This window comes from Hyperolius riggenbachi, chromosome 6 (genome assembly GCF_040937935.1).
Source record: "Hyperolius riggenbachi isolate aHypRig1 chromosome 6, aHypRig1.pri, whole genome shotgun sequence".
Lineage (NCBI taxonomy): Eukaryota > Metazoa > Chordata > Amphibia > Anura > Hyperoliidae > Hyperolius > Hyperolius riggenbachi.
Window position 1 is genome coordinate 152,198,512 of NC_090651.1, and position 21,017 is coordinate 152,219,528.

General features: G+C 44.2%; 1 protein-coding gene across 2 annotated transcripts in view; it reads left to right on the forward strand.

Moving 5' to 3' along the window:
* LOC137521174 (mucin-3B-like) overlaps positions 1-21,017 on the forward strand; it is a 164,443-nt gene that overhangs the window by 49,011 nt on the left and 94,415 nt on the right. For both annotated transcript variants that reach the window (XM_068240097.1, XM_068240096.1), the window contains 8 exons: positions 368-628; positions 2,256-2,516; positions 3,043-3,303; positions 9,552-9,812; positions 11,441-11,701; positions 11,808-12,068; positions 16,492-16,749; positions 19,926-20,183. In XM_068240097.1, the coding sequence (XP_068096198.1) occupies positions 368-628; positions 2,256-2,516; positions 3,043-3,303; positions 9,552-9,812; positions 11,441-11,701; positions 11,808-12,068; positions 16,492-16,749; positions 19,926-20,183 (2,082 nt within the window). The remainder of the gene's footprint in view (positions 1-367; positions 629-2,255; positions 2,517-3,042; positions 3,304-9,551; positions 9,813-11,440; positions 11,702-11,807; positions 12,069-16,491; positions 16,750-19,925; positions 20,184-21,017) is intronic.

Genomic DNA, 21,017 nt, shown 5'->3' on the forward strand with positions numbered 1-21,017 from the left:
GAGCAATGTGGGTGGGTTCCTGGCTGGGTTAGGGAAGCTTTTGGGTCTTTGGAGATTTTATTTTTCCTCTCCCTGATGGTCTTAGGGAGTGATAACCTTACAATGTTGTGCATATGTTACAAACACTGTTTATTTTTTTTCTCTTATCAGTAAACTAGTCATATATATTTTATACTATTTCTATAATAAAATGCAATCAGCCACACCCCTATTTTATTTCACATTTTTTTTTTTTTAATAAAATGAAACTTTTTAAAAAGGATACTGTATATTTCTATGTGTTAGTATTGCTGCAGGAGTTCAGGTCAGTTTTAATAAATAATTCCTATGAAATATTTCCAATAAATGGCTTTTTTTTCCCCTGTAGTGCCTTGCGTGCCCAATAACTTAACAGCTGCCATTGATTGCGGGTCTAATTCAGCAACTCTGTCCTGGTCATCATCTCTGGGAGCTGTAAACTATACTGCAGTGGTCACTGGGCCTAATGGGGATCAGCAATACTGTGTTACTACAAACCTATCCTGCAGCTTTACTCAGCTGTCCTGTGGCCTCCAGTATTCAGCCACAATTACCTCAATGGGAAAGGTGTGTAGCAGTAGCATTAGTCCCGCCTCTGCCTTTCAAACAGGTAAGAAAGTCTAATGCATGTATTAAATTTGTATGTACTTTATTTGATCGATCATGTTTTGATAATCACATCCCTTTTACATTATGGGATAAACTTAAAAAAAAAAAAAAAAATACTCTGTGTGTGCTAAAGATAGCTGTTTGTCATTATGGATTACAAAATGGTCTTAAAGCCCTAATTCAGGCATGTGTTATTAATGTATGTTTTGTGAATTTCATGTTAATTTACAATTTAAAAAGTTTCAGAAACCAGCCTTTATTTTATTGATTGGTTTTTAAAACTTTGAACAGAAGTCTGTGAGTTGTCCAAACTCCACCCTACACCTTTTCTGACTTTGGGAAATATGGGTGGGTGAACCAGGGTTTTAAACAGCAAAATGTATTTTCTATCTGCAGGGAAAAATAGTTCATACTTACCTCCGCCATGATTGCAGTACTGCAGAAAGGTCTTCTTCTTCCTTGATCCAATACCATTTCGTTTTGCAGAACACTAGTGACAGATAGGAAGAGTTGATAAGTCATCCCCATGAACTGTCTGGGTATTCCGTATCCCTGTCATTATGGACACATATGAATTATATAGGTCTTGTGACTAGTTAGACGCAAGTTTAGCCACACAAGTGTGTAAGTAGCCCAAGAACCTGCATAACGTAGATGTCTCAGTACTTACAGGCATGATATAGCAACCCTGGCTAGGGATAGACTAGAGAATTTTTTTAATAGATTAAAGGAAACTTGAGATATCAGGTACTGGAGTAGTTATACTTACCTGGGGCTTCCTCCAGCCCCATGTTGTCTGTGGGCTCCTTCACGACCCTGCTCCGTTCTTTCATGGTCACTTCCACTCATTCGGCAGATGTGCTCTTCTGTACATGCGCGTGTGCCACCATCACGTTTCCTTGCTACATGCGCAACCCATGGTACTTGAGTAACGGGTGTTACCAATAGGGTGCATACACACATCCACATTTTGATTGGCCAATGATTGGACAAATTTGCCATGTAGTATGAGAGCTTACCTACACAATCTGTTCATAGTAGTTAAAATTAATTGGCCTTCATACTACATGGAAGTGGTAAAATCACTAGCCAATAGAAATTGGATGTGTGTATGCACCCTAACATGGGTAGTGTGGGGAAAGTGGTGCATGTTGTAAGTTTGTTTCCTGAATATGGGAACCACATTTAAATGTGGCTGAGCCCATTGATTAACATTGTCTGTCACAGGTAATGTGAATCTGCATGCAGGTAAATCACGTGCAATCTGAGTAAGTGTGAACCTATCCTCGATGTTTCCTCAGCCCATTGTTAGTTATTGAGGCAGAAACCAAAGCCCCTATTAGATGCTTGTGGAGACAGGATTTGAAGTGTTGCATGATGATTAGAGTTTCCATGGAAATCATGAAAAGTCATTGCTAGTTTATAAATGTTTTTAGTGTAGTTTTAGTCACTTGATTAAAACAGCAGACCAGAGGCTGGTCATGCTCCTACAGTATAAGTTTGCAAAGATTGTCAAACATAATATAACAGATGACTAAAATGTTGCAACCATCTTTATGTATCATCGTCAGTGCCATCATACTGGTCCTTCTTTAAGAGTGTATTTTAATTAAGCATTTTTTTTTCAGTTCCTTGTATTGCAGGAAACATACAATCGCAGTTCCAGTGTGGCTCAGACCATGCCTTGGTCTCCTGGGGGGCTGCAGCTGGGGGACTACAATACACAGCTACTCTCAGCACTGTATCTGGGGAGTCCAGTAACTGTAGTACAACAAGCACACAATGTACAGTGAGCACTTTGCAGTGTGGGCGGATCTATAATGTAACTGTACAATCCTATGGCGCAATCTGCAGTAGTACAGCTGTCTCACAGAATGTGATTCAAACACGTAAGTGTCCTTTTATTTTACATCATATTTTTAATACAGGTAAATCAATGCTCCATGCCAATGCCTTCTTATTAATGTGTGACCAGCATTTTTCAGTAACAGTTTTATATATATATCATTACAACGATATTGGCAGCCACAACAGTTTAAGGAAGGTTAGTGTGTTAGGCCTCAAATATTAATCATTAAATTCCATAGGTAAAGGGTTTTGCAGTCTCACAAACACTAGTTCACTAGCTTTTAAGGGATCTTTGCTTTTATCCAATATGACCCAGGCAATGAATACACAGCATTGACATCTTATGGATGATTTTTAACAAGTCCTGGAGATTGTTTTGAGGTCACTTATGTTCTTCAGTGTTATGCACTGTTCTCCAGCCTAGGCAATATATCTGCTTCATATTTTAGGTGTTGCTGCAGCTTGCATTCAATAAGACATCAGGACACTAGAAATGCCAATTCATTGTTTTTTTCTACTTAAAATTTCACTATAAGTACTGATAATGTCTATTGTCTCTTGTGCTAGAGCCCTGTGTTCCACAAAACGTAATTGCAAATATTGATTGCCAGATGAACGCTGCGACTTTAAATTGGAACAGTGCTCTTGGATCGGACAATTATACAGCTCTGATGAGCACACCAAGTGGAGAGCAGCACACATGTAACACCTCATCTACTTCCTGTGTCATCAACAATCTCAGCTGTGGCCTCACATACAACATCAGCATCACATCTTTTAATGCTAAGTGTCAAGGAGGAAGTAACCATGATGCACAGCTGACCACAGGTATTTCATAATTCTCATCGTTATTAGTATTGCAAACCATCAATAACAAGCATTTTATAGTCACCAATCTTACTAATTATACAAGTGATCACAGATGTTTTATTGTTATGTTTATTACTGCAGACTTCCCATACCACTACCTCCCCCCTTGACCCCGTCCCTTCTGATTTACTCCATCCTCACCTAGTGGACTTGGCCCCAGTCCTCACTACCCTGTTTAACCTCTTCCTATCCACAGGCACCTTGCCCTCAGACTTCAAGCAGGCCACTGTATTAACTCTGCTCAAGATACCCTCCCTTGACCCCTCACTACCCTCCAACTACTGCCCTATCTTCCTCCTCCCCTTTGCCTCAAAACTCCTTGAGCGTCTGGTTCACAAACGCCTGACCCAGTACCTCAATGCCAACTCCCTGCTAGACCCACTGAAATCTAGATTTTGGCCTGCCCACTCAACGGAAACAGCTCTCACAAAAGTAGTCAATGACCTCGCCTTAGCTAAAGCTGAAGGCAAATACTCCATTCTCCTCCTCCTTGACCTTTCAGCAGCTTTTGACACAATGGACCATCCCCTACTCATCCAGTCCCTCCAGTCCATGGGCATTCATGACCCCGCCCTGGCCTGGTTCTCATCCTACCTCTCCAACCGCTCCTTTATGACCTCCTTCAATGAGTCCTCATCCACCCCCAACCACCTCTTGGTGGGAGTCCCCCAAGGCTTGGTCCTTGGCCCCCTATTGTTCTCCCTATACAAATCCTCCATTGGCAAGATTATCTCCTGCATGGGTTTTAACTGTCATCTGTATGTAGATGATACCCAGATTTACCTCCACCCCGCTAACCATCCAACACTACTATAGACAAGGTCTCCTCCTGCCTATCAGCCATCTCCTCTTGGATGTCCGCCAGGTTCCTGAAACTAAATCTGGACAAAACAGAATTTATGATCTTCCCACCCTGGCCATCCCTGAACCTCCCAGATGTGCATGTCACTGTTAACCACGCAACCATTCGCCCTACCTCTCAAGCCCACTGTCTGGGTGTCACCCTGGACTCCGCACTCTCCTTCACTTCCCACATACAAAACCTCACAAAGTCCTGCAACTTCTACCTCTGTAACATCTGCAAGATCCGCCCTTTCCTGACCTCTGTCACCACCAAACTCCCCATCCATGCCCCCATAATTTCCCGCCTTGACTACTGCAATACCCTTCTGTCTGGTCTCCCTATGACCCGAATTGCCCTGCTGCAGTCCATCATGAATGAATTATCCACTCCTCCCATCACTCCACCACGGCGGCTCGCCTCTGTGAATCCTTCCGCTGGCTTCCTATCCAGTTCAGAGTCAGATTCAAGATACTGTGTCTGACCTGCAAATATGTCCACAAAACCTGTCCAACATACATTTCCAATCTTACTCAGAGGTACACCTAGCCGCTCACTCCGCTCCTCCAATGAACTTTGCCTGACCGCCCCCCCCCCGCATCACCCAGTCCCATGCACGCCTCCACGACTTCTCAAGAGCTGCTCCAACACTATGGATCTTCCTACCTCCACCCATTAGGGCAGCACTGCCTTCAACATCTTCAAGAAAGCCTTCAAAACTCACCTTTCCACTCTGGCCTACCACCCCTCACTGGTGTTCTAAACCTGCAGCTGAACTCTGGTCCCCTACCTTTCGTGTCCCTTCCTCTCCCTCTAGATTGTAAGCCTTCGGGCAGGGTCCTCCTCCTTGTGTGTCCTACCTGATCATGCACCTCCATTACTGTGCACTCATGCTATGCATTTGAGTGAACACAACTTGCCTAATCCCCTTGCTCCCATCCAGTGACTGACTAAGCATTACCTTGTACTCATACTGTGCTGCGTGATCTGGTTTTTCTTGTATTCCTGTATTGTGTTATTGCTGTGTGTCACCCCTAAATATTGTCTGTAACTTAAACGAATGTCCAGTGCTGCGTAATATAAATAAATAACTTTTCAAATTGTCCACCCACAAGATTAGAATTATTTGTGACTAGAGAAACAGAAGTGCAACAAGCATACCAAATTGTTCATTTCAAGTGCATCATCAGTCTTCTTGATAAAATGGGAAGAAGTTATAGGGCCTGATTCACAAAGCTTTTCTCTTAAATTATCTCACCTTATTTATTAACTCACAATTTATCTCTCCTTAAATGACTTAACTTATTATTTACCTTATTCTCCTTATCTAACTTAAATTATGGTTTAGCTCTCTTTATCTAACTTAGCTCATGGTTTAGCTCTCCTTATCTAACTTAAATCATGATTTAGCTCTCCTTATTTGGCATAACTCATGGTTTAGCTCTCCTTATTTTACATAACTCATGGTTTAGCTCTCCTCATGGTTTAGCTCTCCTTATTTGGCATAGCTCATGGTTTAACTCTCCTTATTTGGCATAACTCATGGTTTAGCTTTCCTTATTTGACATAACTCATGGTTTAACTCCCATTATTTTACATAACTCATGGTTTAGCTCTCCTCATTTTACATAACTCATGGTTTAGCTCTCCTTATTTTACATAGCTCATGATTTAGCTCTCCTTATTTTACATAGCTCATGGTTTAGCTCTCCTTATTTTACATAGCTCATGGTTTAGCTCTCCTTATTTTACATAGCTCATGGTTTGGCTCTACTTATCTATTTATCTCATAATTTTATCTCTCCTTATTCGTTTATCTCCTGCATTAGCACTCCTTACAGTTAAGGTGAAAAATAAGTAACCTTTGTGAATCAACCCCATAGACTCCTGTTGTAGGGGAATGGCCAGCGTGCTGTATAGAGACAGTAGTTTGGGAAGCCACTACCTGAAGAAAAAACACATGATCAGGAGGAAGTGAAGTAGTGGTTGGGGCCCCCTTACAGCTCTAGGCCCCCCTGTGGTTGCAGGGGCTGCCCCCCTCTAGTAACGCCCCTGCTTATGTGACAAAAGGAATGGAAGCTGAAGTTTTCTCTTACAGTGCCAGTCGACTACTACATTTGTTACACCTACTACCGTATCACCAATCGAGCCACTCAGAAGCCCTACAAAAAGTAAAACATTCTGATGGCAAATCTTCTTTGCTGTGAGTTCTTGTATGCATGCCATGTGTTGAGTACCTAGGTTCTTGTCTAATGCCTGGTACACACCATGCAATTTCTCACCAGATTGGCAAGTTGAATCAATAATTTCCCGAAGGTCTGATCTGAATAAGATCGGAAATTAATCGATTTTGTACAAAAGTGATCAAAAAAATTATTGGAACTAAGATCAGACCTGCTGGAAATTAACGATTCGACCCATCGATCTGATGGGAAATTGCATGGTGTGTACCAGGCTTAAGATACAAGTGGTGTTATGGCCCATACTCACGGGCTACAATTGTCACCGCAACACGTGGCGCACACGTGTTGCGGCGACAGGTCGCCCGTGAGTATGAGGCGCAACACGGGTGCGCACCCCGAACCGTCATTCATCGCTGCTGTCGCCAGGCGATTGGCGCGGTCAATCGCCTGGCAACAGTTGCTGCCGCAACTGTCGCTAGTGCATGTGGGTATGTGGACTAGCGACAGCAACAAGCATGGAATACCTTGAGCTTCCGGCGGGGGGGAGGAACAACAGCGACAGCTTCCGCCGCATCAGTTGCCAGGTCCCTCCGCCGTGTGTATGCGGAGGGACCTGGCGACGAGCTGTCGCCGGCCTGTCGCGCACACGCTCCCGCGTGCTAGCGACAGGCCACAAATGTAGCCCGTGAGTATGGGCCATTAGTGACATTGCAAATGTTAAAGTATAAACACAGCAGTGATCACCATCCTGTTGACTCCTCCTGTAACTCAGCAGTATAAATTCATGGGATTCATAGAAGTGCGGCATGAGAAAAATATATATTTCATATCTTTTTTTTCAAAAATTGTCTACAAGACAAGCATGGAAATTAAACTGCTGTTCTAGAATAACTTTGTATGTTTGATTTTCAGCACAGCACACAATGCATTCAGAAACTTTTATGCATTTACATGTTAACAGAATATTATGCACTAGAATATAACAGAAAATAAATTGACCTGCATAATTCTTTACCATTACCAATTTTGGCGACTCCTTGTCACTAGGGATGTCTGTGATTTTACAGTCAAAAGGTGGCATTTAGTAAATTATGTCTGTAGTTTCTCAGGGTGTGAAAACATATTGAAGTGGTACAGTGACCATTTATAAACCCTTTGAATTGTATACATTTTATATGAATGTGACCTAAAATATTATCTGATTTTCCAAAAAGTGTTAAAATTAGATGGAACAAATGGAACAAAAATAAGTATATTTTGGTTGTGTATTAGTTATTAAAACAAAGAAAATTCAATAACATATTTGCAAGTTATTGCTGGTATAAATAATTTGAGCGGTATGACAAATCTCTTATAAATGTGTATCATGGCTTGAACAAAGGAGGTGTCTGAGGAAAAATGTATCTGAAGGCTGGTACACACACCTGACTAAAGTCGGCTGAGGTGGCCAATAATGACTGCCTTGGCCGATAATCAGGCCTGTGTACTGCCTCCACCGACCCCCAACCCGCAGGCAAATAAACTCAATCCCAGCATCGACTGATTGCATTGTTTACAAAGTTACCTCAGAGGGGAGGGCAGAAGAAACAAAAAGCTGCCATGTGACCATCATCTCATCAGGAAGTTCTCCAATGCAGGCCATGCTGTCGGATGAGCTGCAGGCTGTGTGTTTGCTGCCTCTGCCCGCTGGGTTCTTGTAGCACGTGAGTCTGACCCAGCACAAGCCTGCCCTTGCCTTTAGCTTTGTGCAAACTCCCTGTCAAAGCGCCTGCCGCCCGACTGCACTATGATTTATTCCAACCACCGGATCTAGGCTATTTCATTGGAGGTCCACCTGCACTCTCCTTTACAGCTACTCACTAGTAAACACAAGCAGCCCACAGCTCTGTTACATGGCATTAGGCAGCCAGACCTGATCTGTCTGCAGCCACCCACTATTCTCTGATGTAGGGCAGCTGTGGACAGATCGGGTTCAGCTGCCTCATGCCATGTACGTTTGTAACAGAGCTGTGGGCTGCTTGTGCTTACTAGTGTGGAGCCGTGGAGGAGAGTGCAGCCGCCGGCTGTAATAAATCATAGTGCAGTTGGGTGGTGAGCGCTCTGACAAGGAGTTTGCACCCACACAAAACATAAATGCCCTTCAGTCGCCCTAATTAAGGGTCACTTTTCTTGTGCACTAGGCCATGGCCTATATGGCCTTGCCAGAAATCCAGCTCTGTGTGTATGGCAGGTTAGCAAGGAGAAGGCCAATGCTCCTCCTCAAAAAATATTTTCTACCGCCAGTTTGGCAAAGATCATATGGACAGCTCAGGAGGATACTGGAATGATGTTTGGTGGATGAATGAAGCCAAAATGGAACATTTTGGCTTGAATGAGGAGTGGTGCATTTGGTGAAACAAAAACACAGCATTCCAGCATGGAGAGAAGAAGAGTGTTATCCCAGCGGTGAAACATGGTGGTGGGAGTGTTCTGGATTAGGCCTGTTTTTCTCAGCTTGGATGACTTGACATCATTGATAGACTAATACATTCCGAATTCTACTAGGGAATTCTAAAGGAAATGACAAGACATCTGTCCATGAAATGAAACTTAAGAGACAGTGTATCATGTAGACATCAATCTCAAACACAAAAGTCATTCTACCAAGGAATACCACAATAAATATCCTGGAATGGCCAGGTGAAAGTCCTGACCTTAACCCAACTGAAATGCCTTAGAAAGTCCTAAAGCAAGCAGTTCATGTTAGGAAACATCCAAACCCACCAACATCTGAAGCTGCTCTGTAAGGGGTAATGGGCTAAGATTGCTCCAGTTCGAGGCGCAGTGCTGATTAATAGTTCCCGCAAATATTTAGTTGCTATTTCTGCTACATGAGGGGGTCACATAAAAAACTGAGGGTATGGATAACTTATATTTGCCCCATGCCAATACATTATGGAATATTTTTTCCCAGTAAATTCATGACCAAAACTCCCTTGTTTTACCAACTTTTTATCATTTACTTCTAGAAATTGTCAGTCAAGTTCATATAAAAATTAGATAATAGAAATAAAAAAATAAAAATTTAAAGGGGTCACAAACTTTCAATCATCTCTGTGTATCAAGTTTGAAGTTTGTTATATTTTGAAGCAAGAAACATTTAGAGAAATTATTGACAGCCTTCTGTGTATCTCCCTCTACAGCTCCCTGCACTCCACAACAAGTCCATGCTGTGATAGACTGCATTACAAATAATTTACTTACCTCTTGGAATCAAGGTACTGGTGTAGATTATTACACTGCCTATCTTATAGCTTCTGATGGTGGACAAAGAACTTGTGATTCTTCACAAACAAACTGCACTATTCCTACCCTACCGTGTGGACAACAGTTTAATGTGACAGTAGCAGCTGCTAACAGTAACTGTGGTGGTCCATCCAGCAATGCCATAAAGATCTTGACTGGTAAGTATCAGAGAATGCATATGGTTTACTAATGCAGTTCCTCCTAGCCTGCATCTGTTCATATATTATGTGGGTAATGCCACTGTGACTTGTAAGTGAAATTGTGATGATAAATAAGTGTTAAAACCCTTCAACAACCTGGGAGTCCTGGGTTCGAATCTCGGCTCCTCCTGTTCAGTAAGCCAGCACATATTCAGGAGGAGACCATGGGCAGATCTCCCTAAGACTGCTACTGCCTATAGAGCGTGCTCTAGTGGCTGCACCTCTGGCACTTTGAGTCCGCCAGGAGAAAAGTGCAATATAAATGTTATTTGTTTTGTCTATAACAGGTTGCCGCATCGTAACGCACTGCATGCAGTGTTTTACTGCTAAATGTGCATATTATTAGTAAAAGCGAAGCATACTTTTCATTGGCTGTATGCTTCACTGTACAAGACCCAACACGAGCATAACCACTTTCCCAATCCGTTGCATTCCTGCCTGTCACGGAAACAACGCAACAGCCACTGTGAGCGTGGCTTATAATTATTCATTCCTAAAGGACTTAGTAGCAAAATCTGCCTCTTTTTTAGGAAATTAAGTTAAAGTGGATGTCTACCCAGGAGTTGCATTTCTTGTATATCATTACTGTACTTATTACTACTAGCCTATTATTATCAGTTATATAATATAATTATTATAATATTATATACTTATCACTAATTATTACCCAGCTTTTAGTCAAGGCATTTTACAAATTTTTATAGTAAAAAACGAAAACCTCTGACTAGGCTCCTGATCAGGTGACTATATCTATCAAATAACAATTTCTAAAAAGATGCATGCTAAGAGATTTATGGTAATATTGGCAAAGGCATATGGCAGGGCCGCCACCAGGGCATCAGAACCCTTACTGGTGTATGGGGCTCGTAGCCTGCCTGGTGCCCAGCCAAGCTGACTCCTGAGTCCCGCTGGAGCCTTGTGTTCCAACCTAGCACCCCCACTTAGAATGAAGATGGCACAACCCCCCCCCCTTCCCTTTCCCGGAATGCAGACTTTAGCACAGCAGAAGCAGTGATCCTCTCAGCTGCTACCATGCATGACATCCTGTCACTGCTCACCTCTCCCATACAGCTTAACTGGTGGTGTTTAGTGGCCCCCTTGGGGGATGGGAGCTACTAAGCACCACCAGTTAAGCTATATGGGGAGAGGGGGGGGTACAAAACACCAACAGGCAATCTATGTGGTAGGTGCACTAAACACAACCGGGGAATATATATTAAGGAGGGAGGGGGAAGCACTAGACACCAGGAAAGCTATGAGGGAAGGCTATATGTGGGGACAGGAGGCACTAGACAACCAAGGGCATACCCTATTAGGCTGGACTACACACCAAAGGGCATTATTTTTCGGGGATTTATGGGGGTACCCTGCCTAATTATCTTTGGTGTTTTTATTTTAAGAAACGAATGACTCTTCCCACTTATGTTTGGTGGTTTAAGGTGGGGAACTTTAAGGAAATCCCAACCTACAGATGTGAAATATTGCCTAATTATGGGAACGTGCTGCCTAATTATGTTTCTTGTACTTAAAACTATCCTTGGACCTAGAATAAAGTGACTAATTACTGTTTACTGTGCAATCTACAGCTCCGTGTGTGCCTGGCAGTGTTAACACAGCCATGGACTGTGTTAGTAACTCAGCACTTGTATCATGGAGCCAGTCCAGTGGAGCTTTGAATTATACACCTGCTCTGATTGGACCTCAAGGAGACCGATACAATTGCAGCAGTCAGACAACATCCTGCTGGGTGCAGAATGTGCCATGTGGGGAGGACTACACTGTGGCAGTCGTGACACAGAATGAGGTCTGCAGCAGTACGGAACAAAATTTCACCCTACTCCAAGGATGTAAGATTTGTGTGCCCATGAAAGATTTGGTTTTGTCTGAATTAGTCTAACTTAAGAATTGATACATCATTCTTGCATAAAAACAAATCGATTTTGTCTTCTCAAGGCTCCTGTTCACCCAAAAACCTGACAATATTCTACTCCTGTAACTCTGATGTGGTTAAGCTATATTGGACAAAGCCCACTGGATCTGTACATTTCACGTCTACTATTAAATCATCACATGGGAACAGTTACACATGTGAGACAACCAATTCCACCTGTGACATTGGAGGACTTCAGTGTGGAGAGAGCTACAATGTAACTGTCACAGCCTTCAATACCCATGAAGTCAATGTCAGCTTAGGAGGAAATACGTTCCAAACAGGTACATGGGAGGGTCATAAGCACGTTATTATTTCTTAGTACTGAAATTGTACAGCCTTTCCTATGTGATCTTAACAGATTAACCTTCCTGGCGGTAAGCCCGAACTGAGTTCGGGCTATGCCGCCGGAAGGCACCGCTCAGGCCCCGCTGGGCCGATTTGCATAATTTTTTTTTTGCTGCACGCAGCTAGCACTTTGCTAGCTGCGTGCAGTGCCCGATCGCCGCCGCTACCCGCCGATCCGCCGCTATCCGTCGCGCCGCAGCCGCCCCCCCCCCCCCCAGACCCCGTGCGCTGCCTGGCCAATCAGTGCCAGGCAGCTCTATGGGGTGGATCGGAATCCCCTTTGACGTCACGACGTCGATGACGTCGGTGACGTTATCCCGCCCCGTCGCCATGGCGACGGGGGAAGCCCTCCGGGAGATCCCGTTCTTTGAACGGGATCTCCGGATCTCCGATCGCCGGCGGCGATCGGAGGGGCTGGGGGGATGCCGCTGAACAGCGGCTATCATGTAGCGAGACTTTGTCTCGCTACATGAAAAAAAAAAAAAAATTTAAAAAAAAGATTTGCTGCCCCCTGGCGATTTTTTTGCAAACCGCCAGGAGGGTTAATAAAATGTGAGCTGGAAGTATTGAGTGAGGCCTCTGATATATGAAGGCTTGAGAAACAACAGCACATTCTGATATAATAGTATTGAATTATTATAAATTTAGTTTTTACACTACACTTTTTTGAAATTTCAGTGAAACCTCAGCTTTTATCTTGATTGCAATAATGGGTTAATCGTGCTGAAATCTGTGCCAAAATTTAGAAGAGCATGTAAACCTTTATTAAAGGGGCACTATGGCGAAATATTGTAAAATTTAAAATATGTGCAAACAACTAAGAAGTATGTTTCTTCCAGAGTAAAATGAGCCATAAATTACTTTTCTCCTATGTTGCTGTCACTTACAGTAGGTAGTAGAAATCTGACAGAAGTGACAGGTTTTGGACTAGTCCATCTCTTCATAGGGGATTCTCAGCAAGGCTTTTATTCTTTATAAAGATATTCCCTAAAAATGATTTAAACAATGATGCTGGCCAGCTTCCCTGCTCACTACACAGTTTTTTGGCAGTTAGACAGAGCAACTGTTATTCACTAAGTGCTTTTGAAAATAAATAAATCCCTGAGAATCCCCTATGAAGAGATAGACTAGTCCAAAACCTGTCGTTTCTGTCAGATTTCTACTACCTACTGTAAGTGACGGCAACATAGGAGAAAAGTAATTTATGGCTCATTTTATTCTGGAAACAACGTACTTCGTATTTGTATATGTTTGCACATATTTTAAATGTTACAATTTTTCGCCATAGTGCCCCTTTAAGTCAAATAAAACCAAGACACCAATATAGCCAACTGAAATTCACAGATGTGTTCCACCTATGTTGGAGTCTCATTTCTTTTGCTGCAGTGACAGGAGCTTCATGCTTCAGTCTGCACAACTCCCTTGTAATTTGTAAAGTATGTTTGCAGAGATGTAAGAAGCTGGTGGATCATTTTATTCCCCATCATCCTTCGTGATGACCTGAACTCAGAACGTCCTCTCTGCTCTAAAAGATACGCAACAGCATATTAAGCTTGAAACAAAAATAACAAAACATTTTTTGTTACAGCTGATACAAATCCTAAAATAAATCTGCACTGTTTCCACTTCCTGATTCATGGAAGCAGACATATTGTTAACATCCTATACTTTCAAATGAGCTTATCTGCCTTCCCTGCTGTGGCAGTCGTGTGACACAGGGGAGAGATCAAATTACAACTTGTGATTAGACGCATATGAGCAGGAATTAGACAGGCTTAACTTTCTAAATACATACAGGGTGCATTTCTCTGTGTTTTCCTTTTGGGCTTTGCAAGAGTTTAGGTCCACTTTAACCCCTGTGATATTCTGGGTTTTTTTAACTCAATGGTACAGTAGGTCAGCAGCATCAAGGGTCATAACACACCAGCCAGTGAGTCTTTTTAGGGTAAAAAAATAAAACAATTCCGCTTTATTGTCAGTCAAACAATGTCCATAACAAAAAGGAGAAGCAAAGAAGTCTGGCACTGTAGTTTTAATGCAAGCAGCAGGTGTACAAAAGTTGAAATCACAGTGGTTGCACAAGGACATGTGTACACGTGAAAAAATGATGATGTACTTATCGTGCTCTGCTGGAGTGGGGAGGCATCTGTGGGCGCCAGAGGGTGCACGGCCCTACGACCGTTTCGCAATGGGGTGAGCCTTGCTTCCTCGGAGGCTAACGTGCACCAATGCAACAATGTCCATAAACAGCAACAAAATAGACCACTCTGAGTATGCAGTAATCACACTGTCGGCACAGCACAAAATTATACAGCCTTCTTCAGCCGCACTGGCTTTCCAGTGACACCCTGCCACGGGCCTAATGACAGTCCTGGTGTCACTCACCTTTTCCCAGGCTTCTCCTGGTTTTCCAGTACTGTAGTCCACCTCCCCTCCAGCACTTCCACATCAGCAGCTTCCCTGCTGCTACTGGCCTGGCAGCCCTCTTGGCTACACAGCCTTCCCGGAGCCTGCTTGCTCCACATACAGCCCACTGCATCCTGCCTGATGCAGGTACTTATCCATATTCACACAGGTGAATCCATTAACACCCTCTCTGCCAAACTCAGGCCTGGACTTGGAGGAGTGGCGTGTAAGGCCCACCCTTCTCCCAATACACGCCAGCCCTGGATCCCAAACTAATCTACCAGATAATGTTGTTTCTAAATTGCAGCAATAGTCATTATCCAGGACCTTTTCCTTCACATCCAGGCCAGAACCAAGCAGACATCTGCTCTGACCATCACACCCCGTACACTAGTGTCTGTAGTAGGTGAATGACACATACCTAATCTCAATCATTTACAACCTACCATAGTTGGGTTTAAAGCAGGGACCACACTTGTCTCTGCGGTAAACAAAGCAAATGTACTAACAAATGTACTAAGGCCCTTATTCAATTCACTTTTATTGTAGGAGATAATTTAATCTTCTCTATAAAATAACTTTTTAGCACTTAGCAATTAAAGAAATAACTTAAAAGACAACTGTAATGAGAGGGATATGGAGGCTGCCATATGTATTTCCTTATAAACAATACCAGTTGCCTGGCAGCCCTGCCCCACAGCATACGTAGGCCCATAGGCAATTCACATTTTTACTCTGCAATTGAAAAAGTAGGTGAAAAATTACTATCAAAAACTAACAAAATTACTCAGTGTATTGTCTTGCTTGCTGGTGTTACAGACTAACCAGCAAGCTCATGGTGACCCAGAACTCATTGGAGTGTGTAAGGGGCTACAATGGTCCTAAAAGCCCCTTTACTCAAATGCTATGGAAAACAAAAGTTTGCTTTCTTAAAACAGAAAGAATTTGCGATAATTCAGGTTGGAGTGAGCTTGAGATGTCTCCCAGTGCATCACTGCTGAATATATGCAAATTAACCATTGTTGCCCTTAGAAGCTAAACACACCCCCAGAACCGCTGGAATGCAATGTTGTATTAGCTTGTTAATTTGTACAGAGCCATATTAATCCAACATGCATTGCTGGTGGTATAAAGGGCATTTTTTATTGATTAAGTGTGAAAATAACATCAAGGAGAAACAGGGAATTATAGGGCCATAGGGACTGATGCACCAAAGTGCATTTAATTTTACTATTACTAGTGCATGGGGAGAACCGGCCATTAACTCACTATCGCCACAAGCGTTTAACGCACGCATTGCTATGGTAGCGTGCGGCACATGGCAATGTGTAACGCACTTGCCGCTAATGGGTTAATAGCCGGTGATCCCCCTGTGCTAGTAGCGGTGAAATTGCCGTGCACTCCCTGAGCATAAGGCCTATAGAGTGTTGACCCAGCCATGGATGGCTTTGGCTTGACATTTATCAGCACTGGGGATCCACTGGTTTGCAAACAGCCCAGGGCTGAAGATAAAGCCATTTTATAATTAGATTACGCTAAGGAGGCAATAGAAGGCATATTAATGTTCAGACTAATGCTGGGCATACACGGTAAGTTTCTTGCTTATCAATCGAGTCGCTGATGGCTCGATTGATAATATCCGACAGGTCCGATGACCCGCCGGATAGATTCCCCGCTCGATCCCCGCGGGCGGACAATAGCGGGGAATCAAGCGGAAGATAAGGAGCACCCGTGGGGACGAGCGAGGATCGATACAGGCGCCGGCGGGGACGAGCTGGGATGCACCAGGATCAAGCCAGCGGCTCGATCCGGTGCATAATTGCATCCATGTATGCCCAGCATAATACAGCCAGTATAAAGCTTTGCAAAAATACAGTTATGACAGGTTTTTTTAATGAAGAGTAATGGATGTTACCATAAAGTTTATATTGATCTCATTATGTTGTATTACAGCTCCGTGCACCACTACAAATATCACAGCACAGCTACATTGTGGAACCAGCACAGCATCTATGCTATGGAGTCCTGCACAGGGGGCTTCCTCCTATGGAGTGGTGATGACTGGGACAGATGGCTGGAGTGGTACATGCACTTCCAACACTACAACTTGTGACATTGATAACCTGCAGTGTGGACACATCTACAGTGTGACACTCACAGCATCCAACTCCCAGTGTAACACGGTCAACAACCAAACCACCATCTACTCTGGTAAAAGAAGCTTGAAAAAGTGCTTGCTATTGCTGTTATCACTATACCTCATTTTAACCTTTAAAAACAGATAGTTACAACCAGTGGCATACCTACCATAAGGCTGCAGGTGCTCACAGCACCGGGTGTAGCCATAGCTACCGGTGCTGCTGTGGTGCTCAGTCACTGTGTTCTTCCACCTGGGACCTTTTATCATAGTTTGGGTAACATTCAAGAAAATAGCAGCAGGCAGTGCAGGGGACTGTATTACTTCCTGCACTAGTTGTGGCATCCCTCCCCCTTCCTGTCCCATGAGCAATGTGTCTCCTCGCTCTCTATACACAGCCTGCAGTGAGTGAATGTGCAGAGCAGCAGGGTGAGTAGAGAGAATGATTGCTGTACTGCAGATGGGACATTAGCAGAGAGAGGCGGCAGGATGTGTTTAGTGCTTCAGAAGTTGCCTGTCATTAGTAGCCATGTGCACTGACTGCTGTAATACCAGAGTGCCCTAGACTATTGATTATTTATCCTGATCAGAGTACTTAATCAATAATGCAGAGCAGTCTGCTGTTGCAGAAGCCAGTGACACAGGTACTGAAAGCCGACTTCTGTAGTGAGCAGAGAAGCAAGCTCCAGGCAATTTAGATTAGCTTGGTTGCAGGTAATCTTATCTCTTTTCCCAGCTCCCCCTCCCACCCTGTTGTCTTCCCCTTTACTCTTTTCAGATTTCAGTGGCTTCTTTTAACAGCATGTCCTTGCCAAACAGCACTAGTGATGTCTGCAGTCCTGGTGAGAGTCTTTCCTGACATTTCTCCTTTCCCACCAGGCTCTTTGTCTTGTGCCTCTACCTCTTTATCCCCCCCTCCTATGCATCCCCATCTTTTGTATGTCCCCCTTTTCTGATGCTCCTCAGAGGAGCTCACAATCTAATCATACCATAGTCATAGTCTAATATCCTGCCATATTATTATTGTGTATTTATATACCACTGATATCTTCTGCAGCACTGTAGAGTACAGAGTTTCATAACGGTTAGCTCCGTCCACATTCTGGTGACTCCTTTTACCCCCAAATCTCTCAAAATTTGCAGCAATGCGCTCAGCGCTAGTGTTGGGCGAACACCTGGATGTTCGGGTTCGGGAAAGTTCGCCGAACATGGCCGCAATGTTCGGCATGTTCGGGCCGAACCCCGAACTCCCCGAACATCCCGCTTTTGGGGGCCCTATGGGGTCGCAGGCATAAGGGGGGAGCATGCCCCGATCGCGGGGGGGGGGGGGTTGGAAATTCCCCCCACCCCCTCCGCTAGCGCTCCCCCCTCTGCCCGCTTCCCCATACAAAAGTTTCAGGAAGTACCGGTCCGGTGGTAGTGGGTGGCTGGCAGTGGGCGGCACTGTGAAGTGAGTGACTGAGGAGGAGGAGTCCGGAGAGTGACGCGTTGAGGGAGGCCAGGCAGCGGGCAGTTCAACAGTAGTACGGTACTACTGCTGAACCGCCCGCTGCCCGGCCTCCCTCAACGCGTCACTCTCCGGACTCCTCCTCCTCAGTCACTCACTTCACAGTGCCGCCCACTGCCAGCCACCCACTACCACCGGACCGGTACTTCCTGAAACTTTTGTATGGGGAAGCGGGCAGAGGGGGGAGCGCTAGCGGAGGGGGTGGGGAGAATTTCCGACCCCCCCCCCCCCCCGCGATCGGGGCATGCTCCCCCCTTATGCCTGCGACCCCATAGGGGGGCAGTATTCGGCCGAACAGGGCCCTGTTCGGCCGAACAGGGGCCCTGTTCGGCGGCCAATTAGTAGTTCGGGGCGAACCCGAACTTCAAAGGCCGAACACCATCAGGTGTTCGGCCGAACTCGAACATCACCCGAACAGGGTGATGTTCTGCAGAACCCGAACAGTTGCGAACACTGTTCGCCCAACACTACTCAGCGCCCCAACCCGGCGCTGAGCGGGTGTCACAATCCCTAGGTACGCCACTGATTACAACAATTGCAGTTTTTAAGTGCCTTAATGTATTTATTTTGTATGTATAAAACATAAACATTACCAGTATAATAAAAACAGAAGAAAAGTTAAAAGTTAATTCCTCCTGTTAGGCAGCTGTTGGCGACCATGTGGTGTCACATCTGTCAAGGTCCCAACTCCCGAGATCACCTACCCGATGTCCTGGTTATATACAGAATTGCTCTGTTATGCTGCACATAACCAGCTAATAAACTTCCGATGAATTTCTGAGATTATATCCACTGAAATAGTCATAAACATGGTAACAATTGATTGTCAAATAGGTGGCAGAGGTTTAAATGCCAGGGTAGTTTTGTACCATGATAATTGATGCAAAGTCAGCAGAGCAGTGGCTCAATTAACCACTTGAGGACCTAGCCTTTACCCCCTCTTAAGGACCAGCGCTGTATTTTCAGATCTGTGCTGGGTGGGCTCTACAGCCCCCAGCACAGATCAGCTGGCATGCAGAGCCATCAGATCGCCCCCCCTTTTTCCCCCCTAGGGGGATGATGTGCTGGGGGGGTCTGATCGCTTCTGCATGCTGTGGGTGGCGGGGGGGGGGGCACCTCAAAGCCCCCCCTCCGCGGCGACATTCTCCCCCTCCCTCTTCTCCCTCCCTGCCCGAGAGATCAGAGGCTGCACAGGAACGGATCTGTCCTGTGCAGCCTCTAATAGGCTCCCCGCTGTCATGTGACAGCGATCCCCGGCCGCTGATTGGCCGGGGATCGCTGATCTACTACAACGCTGCTACTGTAGCAGCGTTGTAAAAATGTAAACAAAGTGGATTATTTCCGCTTGTGTTTACATTTAGCCTGCGAGCCGCGATCGGCGGCCCGCAGGCTATTCACGGAGCCCCCCTCCGTGAATTGACAGGAAGCAGCCGCTCGCGAGAGCAGCTGCTTCCTGATTAATTAGCCTGCAGCCTGCGACGCAGAACTGCGTCGCTGGTCCTGCAGCTGCCACTTTGCCGACGCGCGGTATGAGTGCGCGGTCGGCAAGTGGTTAATTTGAGGTCTGATTTCAACAGTTACAGATTTCCAATGTAGTACAGTTGCTCCCCAATCGGGTTTTGATTAGGAATTAATCAGGCTGATTAGGTTTCTATCCAACCGTTTATTACTAGATTCAGTTTGGTTATTTTTGATGATCTGAATCTTTCACTGTAATCACATCCTCTTTCTGTTTATTTCTAGCTCCTTGTGCTCCACAAAATGTAAGAACATTGGTCATTTGTGGATTGAATACAACAGACGTGTCATGGGACACAACACCAGGAGCCATCAACTACACGGTAACAGTGCAAAATGCTACTGGAAATAAATATTTCTGTAATACAAGCGGAACCTCGTGTAGCATGGAACATCTGCAGTGTGGTCAGACTTATAGTGTTACAGTGACTGCAAATGGAGATCAATGTAAAATTGACAGTGCTACCATTCAGTTCCACACTGGTAAGTTCATCACTATTTATTTTTTCCCCCTAATTGTGCCACAGACTAAAACAAAACTCTACTTCCATTATAAAATTGCCCAAAAAATAAGTGCTATTTTTTTTAAATTATCATTATTTAGTTTTCGGCATTTGATACTATCAAATGCATGTTTCCATTTCAATTTGCAGACAGCTAAGAAAACTGACAGCAAACTCAAACTGACTTCTCTGCAACCAATGCAACAATACTTTGTTTGGAATAAAGTTTAACCATCACCACACCTTGCTGGATAAGTAAAGAGTACTGAGCAAAAGTTTTTGTTACTCATTTTCAGCATCTGCACAAATCAATTAAGTGACAGAAAAGCTAAATTATGTTCTATCTCTGTTTGCAAAGGGGCACTATGGCAAAAACAAACAAACCCCAAACTGTAAAATTTAAAAATCAAATGTACAGTATAAATGTATGGTACATTAGTGTTAGACTAAATGCACTATCATTGTTTTACTTCCAATGTAGCTGTCTCTTACAGTAAGTATTATGATCTTACAAATCCTATGCTGGGAATACACGGCTCGATTCTGAGCCATTTAGATGACTCGATAGATAATTTCCGACATGTCCGATCTCCCACCCGATCGTTTATGTGCTCGATTCTTCATGGAGGACAATGGGAAAAGATAAGAAAAATGAACGGAAGATAAGAGAATCGCCTGCAATCGAGTGTGGAAAACGATTAGGCGCGGAAACGAGCATCAAAATCGAGCCGTGTATGCCCAGCATTATTCTCAGGTTTTCATGGGGGATTCTCAGGATTTCTTTATTTTTAATACCCGCCAGAAAGAGGTTTAG